This window comes from Magnolia sinica, chromosome 4, assembly GCF_029962835.1.
Source record: "Magnolia sinica isolate HGM2019 chromosome 4, MsV1, whole genome shotgun sequence".
Lineage (NCBI taxonomy): Eukaryota > Viridiplantae > Streptophyta > Magnoliopsida > Magnoliales > Magnoliaceae > Magnolia > Magnolia sinica.
Window position 1 is genome coordinate 1133611 of NC_080576.1, and position 26985 is coordinate 1160595.

The 26985-nt window shown below is 38.3% G+C and overlaps 1 protein-coding gene across 7 annotated transcripts; it reads left to right on the forward strand.

Moving 5' to 3' along the window:
* The first annotated feature begins 252 nt into the window (after positions 1–252).
* LOC131242078 (uncharacterized) lies at positions 253–26663 on the forward strand. Of its 7 annotated transcripts, none has more exons than XM_058240476.1 (6): positions 15458–15588; positions 21375–21478; positions 21665–21784; positions 22528–22616; positions 24606–24758; positions 26264–26663. In XM_058240476.1, the coding sequence occupies exons 3-6, from the start codon at positions 21688–21690 to the stop codon at positions 26417–26419; spliced, it is 495 nt and encodes a 164-aa protein (XP_058096459.1). In that variant the 5' UTR covers positions 15458–15588; positions 21375–21478; positions 21665–21687; the 3' UTR covers positions 26420–26663. The 7 variants fall into 7 exon arrangements, with proteins under 7 accessions (XP_058096463.1, XP_058096462.1, XP_058096461.1 ...); XM_058240477.1 differs by having other exon boundaries at positions 15479–15588; positions 21399–21478; XM_058240481.1 differs by lacking the exon at positions 15458–15588 and adding an exon at positions 24893–25019 and having other exon boundaries at positions 20419–21478; positions 26264–26401.
* Positions 26664–26985: the final 322 nt, after the last annotated feature.

Below are 26985 nucleotides of genomic sequence, written 5' to 3' on the forward strand. Positions count from 1 at the left end.
CTATTGATCCAATCCCAATAGAAGATAGTTAATTAACAGGTTGTTTCCACGTGTGATGCAAGTGTACTCTATTTTTAACCGTCCGTTTGAAAGAGAAGGTGAAATAAGCTTTCGGCTGAGAGCCAGAAAAATAGTTCGCAAATATCAGCACGAAAGAATACGATCGCGAATACATTCAAAATCCCGAATTATATTTTCATTTGAAGAAAGTGTCTTCACCTTCCTTCCTTTCTCAATTTTGCTACTTTGGTTCTTCTAGCCTCTGAAAGCTTCCACTACCAGCTGTTCGATAAAATTCCTCAGAGAAATCTCAGTACCTCTCTTACCTTTATATAATAGGTAATGCTCCTCGATGCCTTGTTACTGCTATTTCATTTTTGAACATGCAATCTTGCATATTGACATTGGCTCTTGCAAGCTGCATATAATTTGTTCGATACAATCCTCAATGGTATTGTTATTGGTTTTGAATTGGCTTTAGTTTATATAGTAACATAGAAATCATATTACTTTTACCTCCCCCAGACGCCTTAATTTTGTAAAAGCTGATGGCTGTGTTTGGATGTTTGTAAGTTTTTTAAATTGTAACTAAGTTATAGGTAACCTACTTACACGTGAAAGAAAGTTACTGATAATTCTGTTTGGGTGTAAGTTGTAACTAACTTACGGGTAACTTAATTTTTATGTTTGAATAACCTGTAACTTAGTTACATGTAAGATGTTTTATATTCACACCAACCAGAGTTTAGAATATGGAATTATTAAAAAATTAAATTATCTTATCGAAAAGTTTAAATAAAAGTATGTAATTTTATTGAACCCATTTAAATGACTAGTTGGATTGATTCTGAAGCTAAACTAATCATTATGTGACAAATATTATTTTTATTATAGAATATAAGTCTAAATAAAAGCTTTCATACATGTTGGGTCTTATATACTTAGGTGTTTTATGCTATACCTGGAGATTTGAGTTTACCCGCAAGCTGATGTGTGTGTGTGTGTGTGTATAAGTATGTATATGTATATGTGTGTATGTATATGTATATGTATATGTGTATAGATATATTTGTATATATGTGTGTGTGTGTGTGTATATTTGTATGTATAAGTATATTTATATATATATACGTATGTGTGCACACACACACACATATACGTGTATATGTGTGTGTGTGTACATATACACACACACACACACACACATGTATATGTATATGTATGTGTATATGTATATACACATACATATACATGTATATATTACATATAATATATACATGTATATGTATGTGTATATACATATACACTCATACATGCACACACATACATACGCATACATAAATACATAAATACATAAATACATATACATATATACATATGTGTGTGTGAGACATATATACACACACACATATGTATATGTATATGTATATGTATATATGTGTATATGTATATACACATACATATACATGTATATATTATATGTATATGTATACATGTATATATATATGTGTGTGTATGTGTATGTATACATATACACTTATACATGTACACATGTACACACATACATATACGTACACAAATACATAGATACATATACATACATATATACATATATATGTGTGTGTACGCACGCGCACACACACACACACACACACACACACACACATATATATATATTGGGATGTTATCAAACATTAGTGTCGAGTTTGAATTAGTAGGTCAACTTTTATGGCTTTTTAAATGATTTGTTTACTATAAAAATCAATTAAAGATTTTATTGAGTTGGGCTTATCCCACCGATCTATCTTTCATAAAAATTTTATATGTTGTTTGATTATTTTTAAAGGATTTATTACTCCAAACTATGTTGTAAGTGAATACTTAATTATAAGCTGTAAACAAATTTTAAGTTATTCAAACACAAACAACCCTATACTCATATTATAACTTAATACATGTAAACAATTTATACCTATAATCAAATTACCTTTAATCGGATTACAACCTAATACTTTTACGAGCATCATAATATATAGTTAATCATTATTGAAGTAATAGCTAATCCACCCCCACATTGCATCATAACAGTTTTTTTAATCAAGAATCAAATGCTAGTTGTTCTGCCCTTCTTTCTCTTCTCAAAAGTGTACAAAAATAGGGGCCTTTCATCACAGGCATGAACACGATTTCCTTTAAGGCTTTAACAGGAAGTTGTTGCGCTAACATGCTAGGTGGAGCCCACTGCCATGTTTGTGAGAAATCCACATTGTCCATCCATTTTTCCAATTCATTTTAGGACGTGCCACAGAACTAAGATAGATACAAAATTCAATTAGCCACGTGAGAGTAAAATTTGGGGAAAGAAATTCAAGCCACTAAAACCTTGTTGAGCTCCACCTTAATATTTATATGCCATCCAAACCGTTTATAAGGTCGTTACCACTGAGATTAAGTGAAAACACCAAAAAATTTAGCTTGATACAAAACTTTTGTGGCCACATGAATATTCCAACGGTGGTAACTAAATCCCACTGTTTCCTCTCATGTGGCCTACTTGAGTTTGGTATCTTACTCATTTTTTTTGGGATGTCCTAAAATGAGCTCCCAAAACAGATGAATGGGTTGGATTTCTCATAAACACCACAGTAGGCCTCACCTTGCATCCCAACATAGGAACTTCTTGTGCTAAAGGCTTTCGTAGGGAATCCGCATCTGTTGGGCAGATGTCCTGTCTCAAGAGTCGATAATGAGCATATCCGATCACCAATGACCCACACGTGTGCATGAAATTTGGTCTGTTGATCCAATCCCAATGGAAGATAGCTAATAAGCAGGTCGTTTCCACGTGTGATGCAAGTGCACTCTATTTGTAACCATCCATTTGAGAGATAAAGTGAAATAAGCTTTCGGCTGAGAGCCAGAAAAATAGTTCACGATTTTCAGCACGAAAGAATACGATCGCGAATACATCCAAAATCCCGAATTATATTTTCATTTGAATAAAGTGTCTTCACCTTCTTTCCTTTCTCAGTTTTACTGCCTTGGGTTCTTCCAGCCTCTGAAAGCTTCCACTACCAGCTGCTTGATAGAATTCCTTAGAGAAATCTCAGTACCTCTCTTACCTTTATAATATAGGTAATGCTCCTCGATGCCTTATTACTGCTATTTCATTTTGAACATGCAAGCTTGCATGTCGACGTGGGCTTTTGCAAGCTGCATATAATCTGTTCGATACAATCATTAATGGTATTGTTATCGGTTTTGAATTGCCTTTAGTTTATGCAATAATATAGAAATCATGTTACTTTTACCTCCCCCGGATGCCTTAATTTCGCAAAAGCTGATGGCGCTCATGCCTGTTCCTCTGCCACAGTTCTCAGCCTCCAGTATCTTCCAAACCCGTTTAAACTCATTTATCCGCCCTTCTCTCTCTGCTAAAAGTAAGAAAGAAGGATTCCTTAATGCTTTTTCTTCTTCTTCTTATTCCCTTCCATGTTATAAATGGCCCGCCATGCCATGACATAAGCTTTGTTACACCATGTAGCGGAAAAATAGTCATTGCCGAGCGGCATGGCACTCTAGCAAGTGTCAACTGGAAAACATCCAATTGAAGTAACATTAACCACCATGGAAACCACTTAGCATGTAACAAGTGTCAACATCTTAGCATGACAATGTCCTTGTTTGAACGTGTGCATCAAACAATACTGATGTTTCCTATTATTTATAACAAAGACTCAAGTTGCAATTGCATTCCTTCCAAGTCCAACTTCAAAGTTGAAACTAATTTAATTGCAATTTAAAGTCCTTATTATCAATACAATAGTAGCATATTTGAATTTGGTTCCACTTCATTACACTAATTGCTGGAATTCAATTCGATAGTACTTGCAAACACACCTTTAAAACTTCAATCAAGTGTCATGTTGCAAATTTTAGCACTGTCAGAGATCACCCTTATACTAATTCTCATTAAAATAACACAATATCTACATATTTGGGTGACATATGGCACTCTTCGTTGTGTGGCATGAACTCTTTGTTTCACATGTTTTATTTGTTTTTCTTCTACTTCTAATTAAAAGAATATTACGGTATGTGCTAATCTGAACATTGTTTTCTTCTGCTTGCATGTTCTCCCATGGTTCAGTGTTTTAACAAATGGATTCTCATGCTCCATAGATACCTTTCCAAAGCATTTGGTGATCACATTGAGAGCGAATACTCGAAATGAGAGTGCAAAAGTTAAAAACCGTTGCAGAGGAAGGTATCTTCTTCTATTTGTTCTCCTTTTTTCGGACTTTGATGGCTTGAAAATAATGCATGGACAGATTAGATTAATAGGTAATTGTTCATAGTATGATGAGCACACTTCACCTTTTTTTAACCTAAGTGCGAGTTGGATATGTCTGAATCCAACCATCATGTACCGTTTCCTCATTCTTTAGTAGCATATGATACAATTTTCTGTATAATGTTCTCATGTCAGCTGATATTTATAGATTGAGGAATGTTGGCATGTAGCTCATTGTAAAGTTCTATGCAGTTTGCTTCTCACAGACATGTGGCAAACTTGTCTGGCGATCAGGACTACTGATATGGTGGGCCACCATGTGGATGGGCTCTAGTCCAAAATTCCAAGTGATTGGAAACTTCACTCTCTTTGTTATTGTTGCTAAGGTTGAAACTTCTCATATGTTGGGATATTATCAAACATTAGTTTCATGTTTCAATTAGTGGGTCAACTTTTATGGCCTATTAAATGATTTGTTTACTGTAAAAATCAATCACATGTTTTATTGAGTTGGGCTTATCCCACAGATCTATCTTACATAAAAACTTTATATGTTGTTTGATTATTTTTAAAGGATTTATTATTCCAAACTATGTTGTAAGTGAATACTTAATTACAAGCTGTAAACAAATTTTAAGTTATCCAAAAACAAACAACCCTATACTCATATTATAACTTAATACATGTAAACAATTTACACCTATAATCAGATTACCTTTAATCCGATTACAACCTAATACCTTTACAAGCATCATAATAGTTAATCATTATTCAAGTAATAGCTAATCCACCCCCACATTGCATCATAACAGTTTTTTTTTTTTTAATAAAGAATCAAATGCTAGTTGCTCCGCCCTTCTTTCTCTTCTCACAAGTATACAAAAATAGGAGCCTTTCATCACAGGCAGGGACACGATTTCCTTAAAGGCTTTACCAAGAAGTTGCTGCATTGGCATGCTAGGTGGACCCCATTGTCGTGTTTGTGAGAAATCCACATTGTCCATCCATTTTTTCAGTTCATTTTAGGACGTGCCACAATACTAAAACAGATCTAGAACTCAATTAGACACGCGAGAGTAAAATTTGGAGAAAGAAATTCACGCCACTGAAACCTTCTTGAGCTCCACCTTAATATTTATATGCCATCCAAACTGTTTATAAGGTCATTACCACTGAGATTAAGTGAAAACACTAAAAAATTTAGCCTGATACAAAACTTTTGTGGCCACATGAATATTTCAATGGTGTTAACTGAATCCCACTGTTTCCTCTCATGTGGCGCACTTGAGTTTGGTATCTTACTCGTTATTATTATTATTTTTTTATGTCATAAAATGAGCTGGCAAAACGGATGGATGGCTTGGATTTCTCACAAACACCACAGTGGGCCTCACCTTGCATCCCAACACAGGAACTTCCTGTGCTAAAGGCTTTCGCAAGGAATCTGCGTCCGTTGGGTAGATGTCCTGTCTCAAGAGTTGAGAATGAGCATATCCGATCACCAGTGACCCACATGTGTGCATGAAATTTGGTTTATTGATCCAATCTCAATGGAAGATATCTAATTAGCAAGTCATTTCCATGTGTGATGCAAGTGCACTTTATTTTAACTATTTGTTTGAGAGAGAATGTGAAATAAGCTTTCGGCTAAGAGCCATAAAAACAGTTCGCAATTTTCAGCAAGAAAGAATATGATCGCGAGCACATCCAAAATTTCAAATTATATGTTCATTTGAAGAAAGTGTCTTCACTTTCTTTCCTTTCTCAGTTTTGCTGTCTTGGGTTTTTCCAGCCTCTGAAAGCTTCCACTACTAGTTGTTCGATAGAATTCCTCAGAAAAATTTCAGTACCTCTCTTACCTCTATTTAATAGGTAATGCTCCTTGATGCTTTATTACTACTATTTCATTTTTGAATATGTAAGCTTGCATGTCGACGTGGGCTCTTGCAAGATGCATGTAATCTGTTCGATATAATCCTCAATGATATTGTTATTGGTTTTGAATTGCCTTTAGTTTATGCGGTAACATAGAAAACATGTTACTTTTACCTCCCCTAGATGCCTTAATTTTGCAAAAGCTGATGGCTGTGTTTGGATGCCTGTAAGTTTTTTAAGTTGTAACTAAGTTACAGGTAACCTACTTACTCGTGAAAGAAAGTTACTGATAATTCTGTTTGGATGTAATTTGTAACTAACTTACAGGTAACTTAATTTCTGTGTTTGGATAACATGTAACTTAGTTACATATAAGATGTTTTATATTCACACAAACTGGAGATTAGAGTATTGAATTATTAAAAAAATTAAATTGTCACATAGAAAAGTTTGGATAAAAGTATGTAATGTTATTAAACCCATTTAAATAACTAGTTGGACTGATTCTATAGCTAAACTAATCATTACGTGAAAAACATTATTTTTATTATAGAATATAAGTCTGAATAAACGCTTTCATACATGCTGAGTTTTATATACTTGTGTATTTTATGTTTTACCTGGAAGATTTGAGTTTAACCGCAAGCAGGTATATGTGTGTGTGTGTGTGTATGTATGTGTGTGTATAAGTATGCATATGTATATGTATGTATATGTATATATATGTATATGTATATGAATATGTGTATATGTATGTATGTGTATATGTATATATATATATGTAAATATGTATACATACGTATATGTATATGTATATGTGTATAGATATATTTGTGTGTGTATGTATGTGTGTGTGTGTACACACGTATATGTACATATATGTTTATGTATATATATATATATATATATATATATATGTGTGTGTGTGTGTGTGTGTGTGTGTGTGTGTGTGTGTGTGTGTATGTATATGTATATGTGTGTTTATGTGTGTGTATATGTGTGTATACATATATACACATGCATATGTATATGTATATGTATGTGTATATGTATATAGACATACATATACATGTATATATTATATGTATATGTATACATGTATATGTATGTGTATGTGTATGTATATGTGTGTATGTGTGTGTATATGTATGTATATGTATACACTCATATATTTACACACATATACATTTGCATACACATATATATACGCATACATATATATAAATACATGGATATATATACATATATATGCACACACACACACACATTGATACATATAACCATGTATGTTAGTTCATCTTATAAGAGTCATGACCCTTAAGAAGACGCGTAGTGTTTATGATTTAATATCCTCTGCAAGTGCACTTCTCTCAGATAATTCTTTACCAAATCCTTATATTCCCGAAGAATCTAAAACAACTCTTGACAAGAAAAATGAGAATGAAGTCAATGAAGTAGGGTAAGCACTTCCACCACCATCACCTTTAGTTAACATGACAGATATTGGACATAGCACGTAACTCTCATTATTCACAACCACTATTCGAGCTAACATTGTCGGACGAAATGTTCAGCCATGGGACGCTACCTTTGGGTTGGTACTGCGGATGACGACAATATTAAAACAACAGTATGATCAGTTCGTCGTTCAATGCGACATGTTAGCCACCTTGAGTCAAACATCGTAACATCACTGGAACACATCTCCACTAAGGTTTGATCAGCCTCGTGAGGTAGATTTACTTGAAAAGTTTACGAAATTGCGACGACCAGTATTCAATGGTGCATTTCACCATTCAATAGCAGAAGATTGGTTGAAGCAAATTAAGTAAGTTGATGTACTAATTTGAATATTTTGGTACAATATTCTATGATGTGGTAAATTATATACTAATCTATGCTAAATTGCATAAAATTATAATTGTACATTAAATTTATTTATCAAGACAACTATATATAGCAGTTATGAAAATGATACATTCATACATCATCCCCCATTCATTCCTTTTGCGTAATGCATGATCGATCCTAGGGGCCCTCCTTGGAAGAAATGTCGATCCTAATAAATCATTACCAGATGCGGGCTATGCCCAAGCCTACCGAAAGGTGGAAGCCTACCTAATAGGTGGATGCGGGTTGATGACCTCTAACCCAAGTTTAAAATCAAATTAATATTTGTTTTTCCCTTTATCCAGGTCTTTATGTCTTAATCATGAGGTAAGACATCAAATAAACATTATACTCAGCACTAGAATGTTTTTAATCATGAATACCTAAGATTGAGATCTGCCTATGTTTGCTCATTTTGGGATTAAGTCCTAAAAGGATATGAAAAATTGATGAATAATATGGATAAAACACATACAATATGGTGAGCCTACAAAGCACCAACTAGTAGTGATATAGTTATCGGCTAACGTCGTTGTCAAACTTGAGTAGATCCATCGAGGTGTGTGGGATCCCAGACTATGGACCCCATTATGATGTATTTTTCTTACATCCATATTATTAGAGCTGGGCATATCTGACTCGATCCGGTGGATTCAACCCGATCCGAACCGACGGCCTGGATCGGTGCAGATCGGATTGGGACATTCAGATCCAAATGTTTTCGGATCATGGTCAATCTGGACCGATCCGATCCAAAACCCAATCCGAATGGATCCGATCCGATCCGACCCGACCCAATCCGAAGTAGATAAATCACATGCATTCACGGTGGGCCCTAACAGAGTTTACTCAGTACATCATACCTATAGGCTACAACAACTATATAGTTGGTGTGTGGTACTAAGTTTACTAAGTACACTTGCACAAGATCCTGTCCCTTCATTTGTTGGGCCCTAATGGGGTATGACCTAATGGTTACAGCCATCTGGTGATCCTTGCTAGTGATTTGAAGACTCTTGATAGTTGCTAATTGGCATCAAATGGTTAACTAATCTCATCGATATGTTGGCATGTGGACTATCCATCATATGTTCAAATAACTGAACGGTGCGGATCAGATTCAACGTATGCTATATGTACATAGATTCACAGTCTTTAGTGATTGAGCTATCACTATTAGCTTTAAGCACCAGAAAGACATATTGGTACGTGTCATGTGAAGACGAGTACTGACGCTCCTCGAGCTCCGAGTTGTACGAACGGTTCAAAGGAGATTAAGGTTATATGGGCCCCACAGTGATGTATTTATTATATCTACACCGTTCATATATTTTTAGAGATCATTATAAAGCATTATCCAAAAAATGAATAATATCTAAAGATCATATGGACCACACCACAAATAGCAGCAGAGATAATGATTTTCACCATTAAATAATTTGTGTGGTCCACTTGATAGTTAGATCTGTCTTATTTTTCATCTCAAGCCTTAAGACGAGCTCGCTAAATGGATAGACGATTTGGATATTGTCACACCCCGACCTCGGAAACCGGGCTCACAAAATTTTTGATCGCCGAATCCGGCGCCGACAGCCTCCGTAGAACCCCATTCTTGGATCCTGGCACCCATTCACCAGGTTCCGATCCGGGGATACTACAAGGAGGATATATAATCATCAGTCTGATTCATAACGAGCATAACCCAAAGCATAACCCCACGAACAATAACCACAAGAACACCACCACAAAATTCACTATGATCAAAAACTTTTGAGTACAATGCGTCTGAAAGAGAAAATACAATGTAACAAAAGAAACAAAACTCCAGAAGCTCGGCTGCACGCTCCATCTACGGCGAGACTATGGCTGCGACTGCGTCCTGGCGTCACCTGCACGCATCAATCGTGCATAAGCTTATAGAAAGCTTAGAGGGTGGTGCAAATATGTGCGCAATATAAGCGTGCTCAAAATGGAAGGTCTGAGTAATGCGGATTCATGGTGATGAGCACATGAATGCAATCAGCCGTACCAAGGCTATGCGGTGCAAGATATGAATGCTATCGGCCATAACACAGCCTTGCGATGCGAGATGCAACTCAGGCATGCCAAACCTCATCATATATCAGTACAGTTCTCACTCTGGACAATCACCGGAGTTCAATACACTCCAAATGGCACTGTCGCTCTCCTAGCCGCACAGTCCAAGTGAGCGTAAGAAACCTCACTATCCGCCTAGCCAATAGTCTGCCAATACCTATCCGGCACGTCGATAGCGGACCCATTCGCGAGCTGGTCAAACTCAGCCTAGTATTGCCCCCTACCCTCGGGCGATTAAGGCCACACTCCTTTCCAACCGACCACGACACAGTGAGAGACACGGCCTCCTGGTATTCGGCCCTCATGCGCTCATATATCCACTCGGTCTCGACGTTGGAGTCATCCTCTGGTACCATTGGGTTTAGAAATTTTCACCTAGGAACGTCTATGGTGCCCGTATGCTAGAATCAAACATTTCCGGTATCCATCCCAGCCATCCACGATGTGTCTATGGAGGCTATGTCCCTGATGTCGCTAGGGCATACAGTAACTACAATCACACAAATGCAAGTGTATGAGTCATACTACCAGTCATGCAACAGTCCTGCGTGTACCATGCACTTATATGGGGCAACTCCGCCTGTCAGGGAGCCCATATACAGTCCGCCTGAAGGCATATACTATGATCAGTCACTCCTCACATCAGGCATGCGTATGATGCAAATGATCATGAATCATGGATCTATACTATACTAAACATGTATAAAGAGATGAGCTCTGATCAAAATGAAGATGGGCCTAGACGGCCTACACATTATAGGTATGGGCCTATTAATGGGCCTTAGGGAGAGTTATAATGCGGACATTTAACCAACATTATCCATTCAGTGTGGACGTCAAACCAACATTGCTCCCAAGGCGTGGCCCGTTACAAAATCAATACATATACCATGGTGGAATTACACTACATTGGGCCTTATGTACGTCCTATTGGGCCTTGACCCGTGGGCCTCTAGTACATCAAATGGGCCTCATACATGGGTCTCGTATATACATATAAAGGTGGGCCTCAATGATAGGCCACAAATGCATCAACATGGGCCTAGTAACCTGGGCTTTGCATATATCACAATGGGCCTCATAATATGAGCCCTATACAAATCAAAGTGGGCCTCAACAAGGACCACCAATATATCAAGGTGGGCCTCAACAATGGGCCTTAAATTATCTCCAATATGGTTAGGCAGTTGGATGAAACACATGCATTATGATGGAGCCCACTCTAATGGAGGGTGTGGTTTACAATACATAATTAAGTGGGTCCCATGTGGGGCCTACCATAATATTTATTTCCCATCCAACCCATTGATAAGGTCATTCAGACCGGGGCCCACAGTAATGTTTATTTTCCAAGGAACCTAGGGTCCAACATGATGTTTATTTTCCAACCAACGGTTCAAAAGGTCATGTGGACCAAGGTAGGGTCCACTGGAATATTTATTTATCATCCAATCTATTCATACTGTCACGTGGACCAGAGGAGGGCCCACTGGAATATTTATCTGCCCTCCAATCTGTTTACAAGGTCTCGTAGACCAGGGCCCACAGTAATGTTTATTTGCCATTCAACGTTGATGAGGCCACCCAAAGCTAGGGCCCACCGTGATGTGGTCCACAGATCCAGCCCGTCCATTAGGTGAGTCCCACCTGGCTGACGGTCCAGACCAAGTTTCAGCAACGTTCAAAACTCAGGTAGGCCCCACCAAGTGATTTTATATGTTTTGGCATGTCTTCACATGATTTTAAATGGTGTGGTCCACATGAGTTCCGTATAAGGCTGATTTTTGGTATGGACGGATGGTCCGTAGGGACCCATCAAATGCACGGTGTTGATGGTCGAAAGGCACCAAGGTGGGGCCCACAGTTGGGGCCGTGAGCCCAGCCCGTCCGTCCGTCATCGGCCAGCGCAGGCAGCGCCTGCATGAGCACTGACAGCAGCAGCAGCACTGCTGCTCGTTTTTTTTTTTTTTTTGATTTTTATGTTTTCCTACGGATTTTAGTAGACGAGGCCCGTATCCGCAAGATCCACTCCAGCCATGGGTCCCTGTGGTTCAATACAAACCTATAGAGTCCAATGTTGGGTTGTTTTTGATATACATGAGCATCAGGGAGTAAATCGAAGGTAGGATCGCTGTTTCCTATGGTATGGCCCGTTTGATTTTCAGATTGGTCCCAAATTTTGTCTCAACGGGTAAAATAATCTGGGCAACGGGGTAGACGGCTTAGATTATATGCATACATCAAGGTGGGGCCTGCATGAGTGGCCCACCATTTTGGCTAGCCCGTTAGTACCTCCCATGTCAGTATACACTCCACTGTTCGGCCACCAATAGCGCTGGACGGCATAGGAAGACACTTCATTGTGGTGGGTCCCACGTGGATGTGGCCCACCAACACCTGTATACACATAATATATATATAAATATCCTATATTATATATATAATATATATTATATTATATATCATATATATTATATAAAATATATCACATAATAAGAAGGGCATTGGGCCCATTTTAACAGTGGATGGTGTGGATCTTCACCATCACAATGAAAAGGGGGAGAGAGAGGGAGAGAGAGAGAGAGAGAGAGATTAGAGAGACGGTGATGGAGAGGAGGAACCCCGCCACTATGGGCCCTCTTGATTAAATCACATATATCCAAATGGGTCCCACCAACAAGTGGGCCCTAAAATTTAAATTAATGGTAAATCACCCACCTTATCTTCCTTTTTCTTGGTCCCTTAGACTCCAATGCTCCTTAGCTTCAACTTTGATGGAGGTTGATGGGGTTTAGATGGTTGAGATGGAAGATGAGAAGGTGGACCACACTTGGGAGGGAGAGGAAAGCTTGGACGTGAGAGGGGTTCTTAGTTGCTTGGAGAGATTTTTTTTTTGGAGAAATGAGGGAGAGAGAGAAGATATGGATGGGTGAGGTGAGGTGATGGAGTAATGGGTGTAATTAATGAAGCATGGGTTGGTTTGAAAAGTGAGTAAAAGAGAGATGGGTGAAGAGAGAGGGAGTTGACTTTGTGAAGAAAGAGGGATGGGTTGTTGTACTTGGGTAAGGCTTGCATTAATGGTTGATTGATGGGACTAATTGTAGAGATTCCCTCGAAATCTGCAACGCGCGGTGTTTCTTCGGAATAAACGCAGATCGACATCTTCTTGCCTGGGTATCGGTTCAGTGCGCAATTCACGGCGTTGGAACCGCGGCGATGACGCGATCGCCAAGACATAGGTTTCGGATCGAGCCGACATCGGTGTGCGGGACCTGGCTTAGGATCACGCGCAAACGTCGGATACGGTGCGAAGGTTGCCGAAATTTGACTGGAAGGACCGTGGAAGCCAACGGAATGGTACGGACTAGGACACGGATCTTACAGATATAACACACCTCATGATCAAACCCACAGAACTTGCTAACGTCAATACAACAATGTAAAGTGCACGTCAACACAACTGCACTTTCATGTTGTGCACGTCAACACAGTTACACGCCTCGAGCTCTAAGTTGTATAAATGGTTCAAATGAGATCAAAATTACATGGGCCCCACAATGATGTATTTATTATATCCATACCTTTTATCCATTTTTCGTGATCATTTTAGAGCATTTGAAAATAAAATAAAATTGAATCATATCCAAAGCTTAAATGGACTACACCGAAAATAGCAGTGAGGATAATGATTTTCACTGTTAAAAAATTTGATCAGAATTGTACCCAACTCGGTCCGACTAGGTTTCCCTGACCGAGTTGGACTTGGTTCAGGTCAGGCCAACCATGCATCGGATCGGTTCGAGTCAGATGTCCCGGACTTAGTCCCGGATCGGATCAAGTTTGGGTCAGCTTGTATAGATTTTGGACTGAATCAAGTTGGACCCAATCTAATTCAACTCGGTCCGATGCCCAGCTCTACACATTGTTCATCTGTGTTGAAAGCTCATTTTAGAACATGATACAAAAAATAAGAAGGTTTGAATCTCATGTGGATCATCATATAAGAAACAATAGTAATTGACCATTAAAAGCTTCCTGTGGGCACAAAAGTTTTTGGATCAAGATGATATTTGTTTGGTATCTTCGTTTAAGTCTTGGTTACCTTATCAACAGAAGCGGATTGTGTGCTCAGTAAACTCTTTAAGGCTCATCATGATTTATGTATTGTATCCAATCCGTCTATCCATTTTACTATATAATTTTAAGTCTTAATCCCAAAAATAAAGAATATCCAAATATCAAATGAACCACACCATAGGAAACAATGTGATTTGAACTTCTATCGTTGAAAAATTCTTGGGGGCCATAGAAGTTTTGGATCAAGCTTATATTTGATTTTTCGCTTCACCAATGTTTGTACGATCTTATGAACATGTTGGATGACAAATAAACATCATTGTGGGGCCTAACAAGGTTTCGATGGTGGAAATCATTATTCCCACTATTTCCCGTGGTATGATCCACTTGAGCTCTGGATTTGCTTCAATTTTGGTCTCGGCCCCTTAAATAAGCTGGAAAAATGGATGGACGACATGGATAAATCATATACATTCACTGTGGGCCCAACTGAGTTTACTCGGTACGATAAAAGATCTGATTTCCCTGTTAATAGGTTGGATGGGAAATCAGATTGCATACTGAGTTACTCGGTATGCTCTTAACGTACTGAGTAAACTCAGTTAGGCCCACCTTGAATATATGTGGTCTATCCACGCCATCCATCCGTTTTTCCATCTAAGTTTATTTTTCATCTAACCTGTTTATAAGATTATACCGACATGGATGAATGGAAAACAAAAATATAAGCTTGATCCAAAACTTCTGTGGCCCTTAGAAATTTTCAATGGTAGAAGTTCAAGTCAATTATTTCCTATGGTGTGGTCCATTTGAAAATTATATATGCTTCATTTTTGGGCTCAAGTTCTAAAATTATCTGGGAAAAGGATGGACGGAGCGGATAAAATACCTGAATCATCGTGGACTTCGTAGAGTTTACTAGCGCAGTGAGTTACTCACTAGGCAAACCGCTACCGTTGGATGGAAAATAAATATTTTAGTGGATACGTGATGTTTTTAGTAGGAATTTAGTTAAGATTGTTTCCTGTGGTGTGGCCCACTTGAGATTTGGATCAGCTTTATTTTTCTGAGTTATGCTAAAATGAGCATTCAATACGGATGGACGGTGTGGATGTAAGGAAAGTACATTGTGGGCCCCACAGTTAGGCATCCGAAACCGCCTTCCCAAACAGCCCTGTTCCGCACTTACGCAAAAGAAAAAAATGAAGGAGAGGAAAAAATAAAAAAGAAAATCAAAAAGGGTTAGGGCTTCCCTTGCCAGGGCAGAGAGGAGGAGGTAGACGCTGAGAGAGAGAGAGAGAGCGGGGGGGAAGGAGACGCTGAGAGAGGGAGAAGGAGATGTTGGGTCAGAGCAGGTAGGTGCACTTTCAATGCAGCTGCGTTTCCACCCCCCTCTCCCAAATTCGAAATGGATAGCCGTTGCTTGTAACAAAGTAACCTGTGACTTGAAAAACACCTAATTCCTCTGTTACATTTCTTGCAATCTTACCTGATAGAAAGTTACAGGTTGAGACTTTGTCACCTGTAACATTTCTCCCCCAAACACAAACTGTAAGAAAGTCACCTGTTACTTTCTTACATTTTATACAGGTTACAGGCATCCAAACGGCCCCTAAGTTTTTCTTAGGTGTTGTAATTGTGATAATGTATTTAATTTTGACAAAGCTTCAACTTTTTTAGCATCATTCAAGTAATTTCTTGAAATCCTAATGTCTATTGGGCTTGATCTAGTACTCTGCTTGCATGGTTACAGATAGCTCTGTGAAATTGTTTCACAGGTTGGGAGGGGTGCCTGCAATTTCTCTTCGATATATGAAAATTTTATACTCATGTTCAAGATCAATTAGAGGATCCTATCACCAAAGTTTTCAAATGGTGACGAGTAGGGCCATTTTTCGTGTAATCCAAACAATTGCTCTGTTTTGAACCATTATATAGATGGACAACGCCCTGAAACTCTTCCAGATTGGAAAATAATGGCTGCCGATCTTGGCTCCTTCTCTTTTCAGTTGAATGTGGTTTGTAGCTGTATCTTTCTTTTCAGCCATCTATTCATAGGCTAGTAGAAGATAAAGGTTGGGATTGTCCGATCAAGAAAATTTTTGGGCCATGGTTCATACACGACAGGCTAAATGGTCAGTTGCATAAACCAACATCTTTACAACTTGCAATTGGAACAAGTACAAGAATCGAATCTATTCATGCCTGTAGAGTTTCAAGTCTTGGATGGTCGGATTTAGATTTACAGTGTCTGGTTAATAATTTCAATCCGCTGAGTTTTGGTTTGGCCAATGATTTTGATCTGTTTGAGTTTTGTTCTGCGTATATTCATCCAGTTCTGTTTGCTAGCAGACTTCTTCTTCTTTTTCTTTTTTTTTTTTTCTTTTTCAAATTCTTGATGTATGTTTGGATCCCCTAATTAACTAATCATATTAATAACCACGCAATTGGGAAGAACCAAACTGTAGTGTCCTGCCTTTAGCATTCATGTTGAGTGCCGTGCTTTACGCTGGTGTTACATAAATTTCATGGTGGAATAGAGAGAAATGTTAGTAAAATCTGAAGGCTACACCAGTATTCTGAATACTAAGAAATGTCATTAGTATTTGTCACTTCCACTGAAGTAAACCCAACGTCGTGGCTTAATTCACCCATGCATCCAGATCACAGGGGGTCGCCCCATCAAGAAATCCTATCCATATGATAGTAATGTTTCCCATTGAATGTGAACAATGGGTCAAGTTTCTGCTAGACAGCAGATACGACCCAATGTAAAAGGTGGTTTGGCACAATGGATTTGGGGGTATTTAAAGGGATTTCAAATAGAGGGTTTGAAATCTAATGTGGAAGCTTGGATTACATCTAAAATCCTTTCAAGAGTCGCATGTGTAACATATGTGTCACTAAGCTACTAATATATTGGGCACGTGGCCCATTGATGATATCCCAAAACAATCAGATTATCAATTGCATCACTATAATTACTTTAATAGGATGATCTACGCCGTCCAAACATTGTCCATGTAAATCAACAGTTAAAAATTGTTGGTTAGTCACTTAGATGTGATCCTATGCTTGTGGCTCATCCGAGACTTGGAATTTCATCATTTTCAAGTAAAGTATATATTTCAACGGGATTATTGCAACCATTGTGTCAAACATTACGTACGCACACTAATTAAATATATTAAAGTTGATTTAGTAATTAAATTCGAACCCTTGTAAATATACTATGCATAACTAGTTTTGGATTACATGAGATTTTGAATCCAGAGTGTCAAACACAATGAGAGGATTTGAAATCTAAGGGGTTCAAAATCCAGGGAGTTCCGAATCCAGGGGGTTCCAAATCCACGTTTTGAACAAGGCCTAAGAGATTTTCATGATGAGATTCATAACATACCTTTTCTATGAACAATTTGAACACAGCTCCATCTCTCCATGGCAGGTGTCAGATCAATTGAGGGAAGACTAAAACTAGTCTACTAGCAAAACTAAGCAAATGTCTACTGCCACTCTAGTAGAGGCATTGAGATGGATGCATCTAAGGTCATGTTTGGATTGAGGTTAAATCAAGAGAAGTACTCATCTTATGTTGACAAGACGTTTACAATTTCTTGAAAAGAAAATAATGTTACATTAAACCGTTTGTGTTTATTTTTCCCACCTCAACAACAATAAAGTAAAACCTTTTTTTTTTCTTTTTCATTTTTGTCAAAAGAGTCAAATGGTGGGAAAAATTTGCCTCAATGTCACATTTTAAATGAAAAAAAAAAAAGTGGAGGAAAAATTATTTCTTTCGGTGAGATTGTAACCCAAACAAATGCGCTAGGTTTGCTAGTTTATTATTAACATGTCACATTTTAGACCAATGGAATCCCCACACTCACACCACATGGGCACTCGATTCTTGGTCTCATTGTTGAAACTCTTGCGAGTCTACCACTGAGCCATGAACGGAGACCCCACACTCACACACCCACTCACGCCTCATGGGCACTCGATCCCTTATCTCAATGTTGAAGGTCTTGTGTCAACAGGCTTACTCTCTTTCTCACTCTACTACTCTTAAATCTCACTTTCTCTGGTTTTTTAATTCTTTCACACTTCATTACTTTGGTTCTCTCTTAAAATGCCATCAATAAAATTTATATATTGTTTTTTTTTTTTAAAGCATTTCTAGGTACATGCATTCATGTGGGTAGTTAATTAATTTGATATAAATATAATGGTCTAATAAAATTACAAAAAACAATTCCCTTCACCTGTCAATATGATTTTCATAGTTTTTTTTTTCTTGAATTTTTTCTTTTTTAATTAAAAAAATTATTTATGGGGATACGCCATTAGCATAAGCACACACTAAGATCACTTATGCCATGTAACAACATTAATTTAACCCGGTTCCAAATGGGAGCCTCCCAATCATCTGATCGGTCTCCCAAAATGGGGAGTATTTGAAGGAAGGTGAGAGATAGAATTGTCTACTAGGTGTGATTTTTGATGCATAGGTTGCCCATGATGGGACCTACTAAGCGAATGGATCCAATAACGGAGAGATGGCTCTAGTACAGTTTGTCCTTCAGACTAGGCCTTGTCATCTCTCTCAGATTTTACTGTACTGTATCTCGAAACATATGTTTTTATTAGTAAGAGCTGGTATGGATACCATACCAGGAAAGTAGATTGTATATTGTCTTCCCCGGTGATAGTCTTTCCTTATAGGGGCTCCTATGGGACTGTGATGAAATGTGTTTATCCATGCTGTCAATCTGCTTTCTCAGATCATTTTAAGATATGAGCTCCAAAATGAGGCAAATCCAACACTCAAATAGACCATACCAAATGATGAGCTTGGGTTGTACTAAACGTTCAAAACATTAAATGCAACTTGCATTAAATGTGAGTCATCTTTGGCATAGTAAACGTGAGCGTAGATGTGCTTATTTTTGAGCTCATTCACGAGAAAATGGATGAACGGCATGGATAAACAGATAGATCATGTCTTCTTTTGGACACAATCTACTTCTGAGCAAGGATGCACATTTATTAGTGGGTGTTACCCTTACCATAGGGCCCACCTTGATGATCTACCAAAATCCCAAGTGGTCCACACCACAAGAAGCAATGATGATTGAACACTCACCATTAAAGCTTCCCAAGGCCTATTGTAAGAAGATCCATAATATTTATTTTCCATCCAACCCCTTGATAAGGTCAACCAAAAATGGAAGAAGGGAAAATATAAATATTAGCTTCATACAAAACTTTTGCGTCCTACGGAAAGTTTTTAGTGGTCATTCACCATGTTTTCTAATGGTGGGGTCCACAGGAGATTTGGATATGCTTAAGTTTTGGGATAACGAACTTAAATATTCTGACAAAAAACGGATGGGCCATGTGGATATAAAACAAATTCATCAAGGTGGGCCCCACTTGATGAGGGTAACACCCACTAAGGAGTCATTTGGATGCTTGTAAAGTCCATACAAGTAGTTATCTGTAATAAGATCACAGGGAGTGTTTGGATGAGTATATCAGTCTAATCAGATGGTAGCCTATAATCTGAAACATGAGAAAAAAAATTATGTTTCAGATTATAGGTAAAGGGATTTTAGACAACTAAAATTTTTGAAAATTTTCACAGAAGAAAAGGTTGTGGAACATCTTCCAATGGTTACAAGAACCCAAAACGAAAGATGAAAATGAAGAGGGGGAAAAAAAAAGAAGACAAAACCTCACTCTCTTTGTTACTATTGCTAAGGTTGAAACTTCTCATATGTTGGGATGTTATCAAACATTAGTGCCATGTTTGAATTAGTGGGTCAACTTTTGTGGCCTATTAAATGATTTGTTTACTATAAAAATCAATCACAAGTTTTATTGAGTTGGGCTTATCCTACTGATCTATCTTACATAAAAACTTTTTACGTTGTTTGATTATTTTTAAAGGATTTATTACTCCAAACTATGTTGTAAGTGAATACTTAATTACAAGCCGTAAACAAATTTTAAGTTATCCAAACACAAACAACCCTATACTCTTATTATAACTTAATACATGTAAACAATTTACACCTATAATCATATTACCTTTAATCGGATTACAACCTAATACCTTTACAAGCATCATAATAGTTAATCATTATTCAAGTAATAGCTAATCGACCCCCACATTGCATCATAACAGTTTTTTTTTTTTTTAAATCAAGAATCAAATGCTAGTTGCTCTGCCCTTCTTTCTCTTCTCATAAGTGTACAAAAATAGGGGCCTTTCAACACACGCAGGGACACGATTTCCTTAAAGGCTTTACCAGGAAGTTGCTACGCTGGCATGCTAGGTGGAGCCCACTGCCATGTTTGTGAGAAATCCACATTGTCCATCCATTTTTCCAGTTCATTTTAGGACGTGCCACAGAACTAAGACAGATTCAAAACTCAATTAGCCATGCGAGAGTAAAATTTGGGAAAAGAAATTCACGCCACTAAAACCTTCTTGAGCTCCACCTTAATATTTATATGCCATCCAAACCGTTTATAAGGTCATTACCACTGGGATTAAGTGAAAACACCAAAAAATTTAGCCTGATACAGAACTTTTGTGGCCACATGAATATTTCAACGGTGGTAACTCAATCCCACTGTTTCCTCTCATGTGGCCCACTTGAGTTTGGTATCTTACTCTTTTTTTTAGGGATGTCCTAAAATGAGCTCGCAAAACGGATGGATGGGTTGGATTTCTCACAAACACCACAGTGGGCCTCATCTTGCATCCTAGTGCGGGAACTTCCTGTGCTAAAGGCTTTTGCAGGGAATCTGCGTCCGTTGGGCAGATGTCCTGTCTCAAGAGTCGAGAATGAGCATATCCAATCACCAGTGACCCACATGTGTGCATGGAATTTGGTCTGTTGATCCAATCCCACTGGAATATAGCTAATTAGCAGGTCGTTTCCACATGTGATGCAAGTGTGCTCTATTTTTAACCGTCCATTTGAGAGAGAAGGTGAAATAAGCTTTCGGCTAAGAGCCAGAAAAACAGTTCACGATTTTTAGCACGAAAGAATACGATCGCGAATACATCTAAAATCCCGAATTATATTTTCATTTGAAGAAAGTGTCTTCACCTTCTTTCCTTTCTCAGTTTTGCTGCCTTGGGTTCTTCCAGCCTCTGAAAGCTTCCACTACCAGCTGTTCGATAGAATTTCTCAGAGAAATCTCAGTACCTCTCTTACCTCTATGATATAGGTAATGCTCTTCGATGTTTTATTATTGCTATTTCATTTTTGAACATGCAAGCTTGCATGTCGACGTGGGCTCTTGCAAGCTGCATGTAATTTGTTCGATACAATCATCAATGGTATGTTTATGGGTTTTGAATTGCCTTTAGTTTATGAAGTAACATAGAAATCATGTTACTCTTACCTCCCCCAGATGCCTTAATTTCGCAAAAGCTGATGGCGCTCGTGCCCGTTCCTCTGCCGCAGTTCTCAGCCTCCAGTATCTTCCAAACCCGTTTAAACTCATTTAGCCGCCCTTCTCTCTCTGCTAAAAGTAAGAAAGAAGGATTCCTCAATGCTTTTTCTTCTTCTTCTTATTCTCTTCCATGTTATAAATGGCCCACCCTGCCATGACATAGGCTTTGTTGCACCATGTGGCGGAAGAATAGTCACTGCCGAGCGGCATGGCACTCTAACAAGTGTCAACTGGAAAACAACCATAGGAAGTAACATTAACCACCATGGAAACCACTTAGCATGTAGCAAGTGTCAACATCTTAGCATGACAATGCCTTTGTTTGAAGGCGTGTATCAAACACTACTGATGTTTCCTGTTATTCATAACAAGGACTCAAGTTGCAGTTGCATTCCTTCCAAGTCCAACTTGAAAGTTGCAACTAATGTAATTGCAATTTAAAGTCCTTATTATCAATACAATAGTAGCATATCTGAATTTGGTTCCACTTCATTACACTAACTGGTGGAATTCAATTTGATGGTGCTTGCAAACACACCTTTAAAACTTCAATCAAGTGTCATGATGCAAATTTTAGCACTACCAGAGATCACCCTTACACTACTTCTTATTAAAATAACACAATATCTGCATATTTGGGTGACATATGGCACTCTTCGTTGTGTGGCATGAACTCTTTGTTTCACATGTTTTATTTGTTTTTCTTCTACTTCTAATTAAAAGAATATTACGGTATGTGCTACACTGAACATTGTTTTCTTCTTCTTGTATGTTTCTCCCATGGTTCAGTGTTTTAACCAATGGATTCTCATGCTCCATAGATACCTTTCCAAAGCATTTGGTGATCACATCGAGAGCGAATACTCGGAAGGAGAGTGCAAAAGTCAGAAACCGGAGATTGCAGAGGAAGGTATCTTCTTCTATTTGTTCTTCTTTTTTTCGGCTTTGATGGCTTGAAAATAATGCATGGACAGATTGGATTAATGGGTTATTGTTCATAGTATGATGAGCACCCTTCACCTTTTTTTTAACCTAAGTGCGAGTTGGATATGTCTGAATCCAGCCATCATGTACCATTTCCTCATTCTTTGGTAGCATATGATACAATTTTCTGTATAATGTTCTCATGTCAGCTGATATTTATAGATTGAGGAATGCTGGCATGCAGCTCATTGCAAAGTTCTATGCAGTTTGCTTCTCACAGATATGTGGCAAACATGTCTGGCGATCAGGACTGCTGATATGGTGGGCCAACATGTGGATGGGCGCTAGTCCAAAAATCCAAGTGATTGGAAACTGTGACCATCCATTTGTTTCTAGTTTTTCTGGTTAAATGTAGACTGCTGTTCTAACTGTTCCTTTCGCAGGCCACTGCCACTTGCTTTCAGGGGGTATCGCCTATCCTTGTGGTGGGACCCCAGAACAACAGTCCATGTTGCTGTGTTTGTCACATCTTACTAAAAGCAGGGAACTGTATAGAACTTTTATGCGATCTGTATTTTAGCATTTACTAAAAGCAGGAAATGTTAACATTGGGGTCTATTGAAAATGGGGTGTTGATGGCTGGTTCTAATCCTGTATTTTATCAAAATTGAATACTTGACAATGGTGCTACTCATCATGTGTCATCATAGATTGTGGTTTAACACATGTGAATCACATAAGGATGTTGTTGTATTGATAGGAAATGACTCAACTACCACAACGGTTGGGGTTAGTTTGGTTGCATTGAAGATTTTTTTTATTTTTATGAAATGACTATAACACTTGAAAATGTGAGGCAGGTACCAGGACTGAAAATAAGCTTAATCTCACTCCCTAAATTAGATTCAGATAGTTGTAAATTTACAGATTAAGTGGAAATTCTCAAAGTCTCCAAATAAGCATGTGTGATTATTAAAGGCATTCGGGTTCGGGTTGGAATTTGTATAAGTTGCGAGGAAGTACAGTGACAAATGACATATCAAATGCAGTTGTTGAGAATGGTGAACTTCCATTGTGACATAGGAGGTTGAGTCACATGAAGGAGAAGGGTATAGAAGTGTTGCAAAAAATAATAATAATATCCATTATGAAATTTGGGGAAAAGAATTTTGTGAACATTGTCTCTATAGGAAACAACATAGGAGGAAGTTCTCAAAAGGTAGTCACACTAACAAAGGCATGGTTGACACCAAAATCACCTTTTAAGCCCATATAACTCATGTTATACATAAGAAAACAATGCCCAAGTGTTTGTGGACCCTTGGAAGGGTATTTTTGGTATTTTACTTATGAAAAGGAAGTTTCTAGGATAAGTTTTATTGGGGAAAAGGTGGTGGTAGGAATTTGAGAGACTTTTTTCTTGCACACATCAAGAGAGGGTTCCCGCGGGGGGGTGGGGGTGGGGGTGGGGGGTTGTGTGTTCATGGGTTTCAAGGATTTCTTAGATGTGCTCAAGTACTCCAAGGTCTTTTTCTCAAGGCGTTCAAGGTGAGAAGGTTTATTGCTAGCATACGCAATAGTGAATGGTTTTCCTAATAAGCTTGTATTCAAAAGGAGTTTTGTTGTATTCTTAAGAAAAGTTCTTTAAACCTTATTCTTTGTAATCTCTACTTGTTATGGGTGATGGTTCTAGCTGCATCAACAACTTCAAAACTTTACAGACATTCAAAAAATCCCTGAGTTTGCACACATCACAAATAATTTGTAAATTCCAGCTATTGAGGATGTTTCCTCATTTGTTAATAGTAACTGGTAACATCTTGAGCCTAGAATTTCTTTTGTGATAATTTTGGCTGCAATTATTCACAGATGAATGCTGTGCTGAAAATGCTTTGGATTTGTAATCTTCATGCATTAGCATGAAATCATTTGCTTTCTAATAACTACATCTCATGTGTGTTCTTGTTGTGACAAGTTCAATGGCACATCTGCGAAACCAAGGCTCTCCGTTTTCTGTTCAACCAAGCAGTTGTATGCTATGTTAGTAGATGATCAGAACAAGAAGTGTTTATTTTATGGAAGTACTCTGCAGAAATCTATTCGTGACAATCCTGCTTGTAGCACTGTCGTAAGTGTACCATTTCTGCGCGTCTTTTGGCTGTGTTTGGATGTCTCAAAAAGGCAGAGGAATTGCTCTGTCTGCTCAGATTAATATCCAGAATTCAGATCTGACCTGAAAATTTCTAGATATTGATTGGGTAGATAATATGGGAAAAAGAATCTGATCATGCTTACTGCAATTCCCAAAATACTTGCCAAGCCACCCAAAGCAAAACAGACTGGAAGCCTATCCAGTCTTCCAAAATATCCACCACAGTCGCAATTTAGGGTACATCCAAACGCATCCTTAACTCTCTCCTGTTTGTTTGTTTTTTTATTTTTCTTTTACTAAATGGAAATTTTATTGCTCAAAGGAAATGCAAATACCGAAACAGGATATATATATATATATATATATATATATATAGAGAGAGAGAGAGAGAGAGAGAGAGAGAGAGAGAGAGAGAGAGAGAGGCATGCTCACCTACGCAAGTGCACGCACATGCACACCTTTGCACACCTGTCATGTGTGTCGAATCCCAACGGTCCATAAGATGCGGAATCCCATGAAACCTTAGGAGGTGAATTTTCACCCTAATCTAAGATTCTGGTGGGCCATAGCAAAGAGAAATTCAAATCAAGGGAAGAAACTGTTTGTGTTTTTCATGATCCACCGAAGTTTCGGTTCAAAGTAAAAATTTGTATTAGGAGGTTTCATGAGGTTCTGCTTCATGTGGACCGTTCAGATTTTCGAGACTCATCAGATATTATGAGTTCTCAAAAAAGTTCGTATGTAGTCCATACAAACTAGTTTGCAGGTGAGCATTCCGCTATATATATATATATATATATATATATATATATATAGGGAAAAGGTACTATGCGCTCGACCTCGGGAGTCCGTCCCATGAGGTCGAGTTGTGTGGGCCCCACCGTGATGCGTTTTGAACATCTACCCCATCAGTCAGATGCACCATTCCATCATGGGCCTAGGTCTCAAAAATCAACTAAATCCGTGACTTGTGTGGGCCACACCACATACAGAAGTGGAGAGGGGCCGTGCACCATTAAAACATTCATAGTCATTTTTTGGGCCCACCGAGATGTGGTTTGCAAATCTAGCCCATCCATTATGTGTGTCCCACTTGGATGAGGGTTCAGAACAAGTTTCAGACGTATGCAAATTTCAGGTGGGCCCCACCAAGTGCTTTTACATGTTTTAACGGTGTCTTCACATGATTTTAGATGGTATGGCCCACCTGAGTTCCGTAGATGGCTGATTTTTGGGATATCCCATAATTTAAAGGGGACCCATCAAATGCACGGTGTTGATGGTAGACACGCATCACGGTGGGGCCCCTCACTGGAGCTTATCGTGAGGTCGAGCGCATAGTACCTTTTCCCATATATATATATATATATATATATATATATATATGGCCCACTTGCAGCTTCCTACTGGCCACGAGAATGAAATGGTGTCTAGCTGTAGCTTAGTGCTAGCAAGTTCTCAATTTCTGTCAATGATCGCAGGAAGCTGCTCAAAGGGTTGGCGAAGAGCTTGTCAAAGCATGTATAGATCTAAAGATAAATGAGATCTCATCTTATGACTGGAATGGATTTTCTCGAGGGGAAAGGATGGAAGCTTTTGAGATTGCAATTTCCCAACATGGTTTCTTACCACGATAACATGGTCTCAAAATATTTCTATACTTTGGTGGCTTGTGCGACTGCTGATTGGTACCTTCTAGCTGATGCATGGTGTAGAAATTGAGTGTTGCATCTTAGCTGCACTTTTGCTGCTGTCACCGCAAGATTTATCAAAGAAATCAAGTACATATTTTCACGAACTTCGTCTCGTGAGTGGTTTTCTATTTTTTTAAAGTTGTTTTGGGAAATGTTATTTCACCAGTAAAATTGATATTTCCACCTACAGATTCTGAACTAGTTTTGATTTCCTTTGTCTCTTGGATTTTTAGAATATTCTCCAAATGAATCCAGTCTGGTAGTCGGGTCCACTGTGTGGGCTCTGGGCCCAGTAATTAGACCCGATCCTAAACTTTAGGCCTGAAGTATAAATGAGCTTGACCCCGAATGGCCCACTCAGTCCTAATGAGAACAATAATAGGATACTCGGGCGAAGAATATGCGCAGTCTCAACTTGTGTAGATAGAGAGCCTGATTTAGTGATCCGGACCGATGAAATGATGATGCTCCAACAATGGATGGACCATGCCTATAAAATCTCCCAGGAT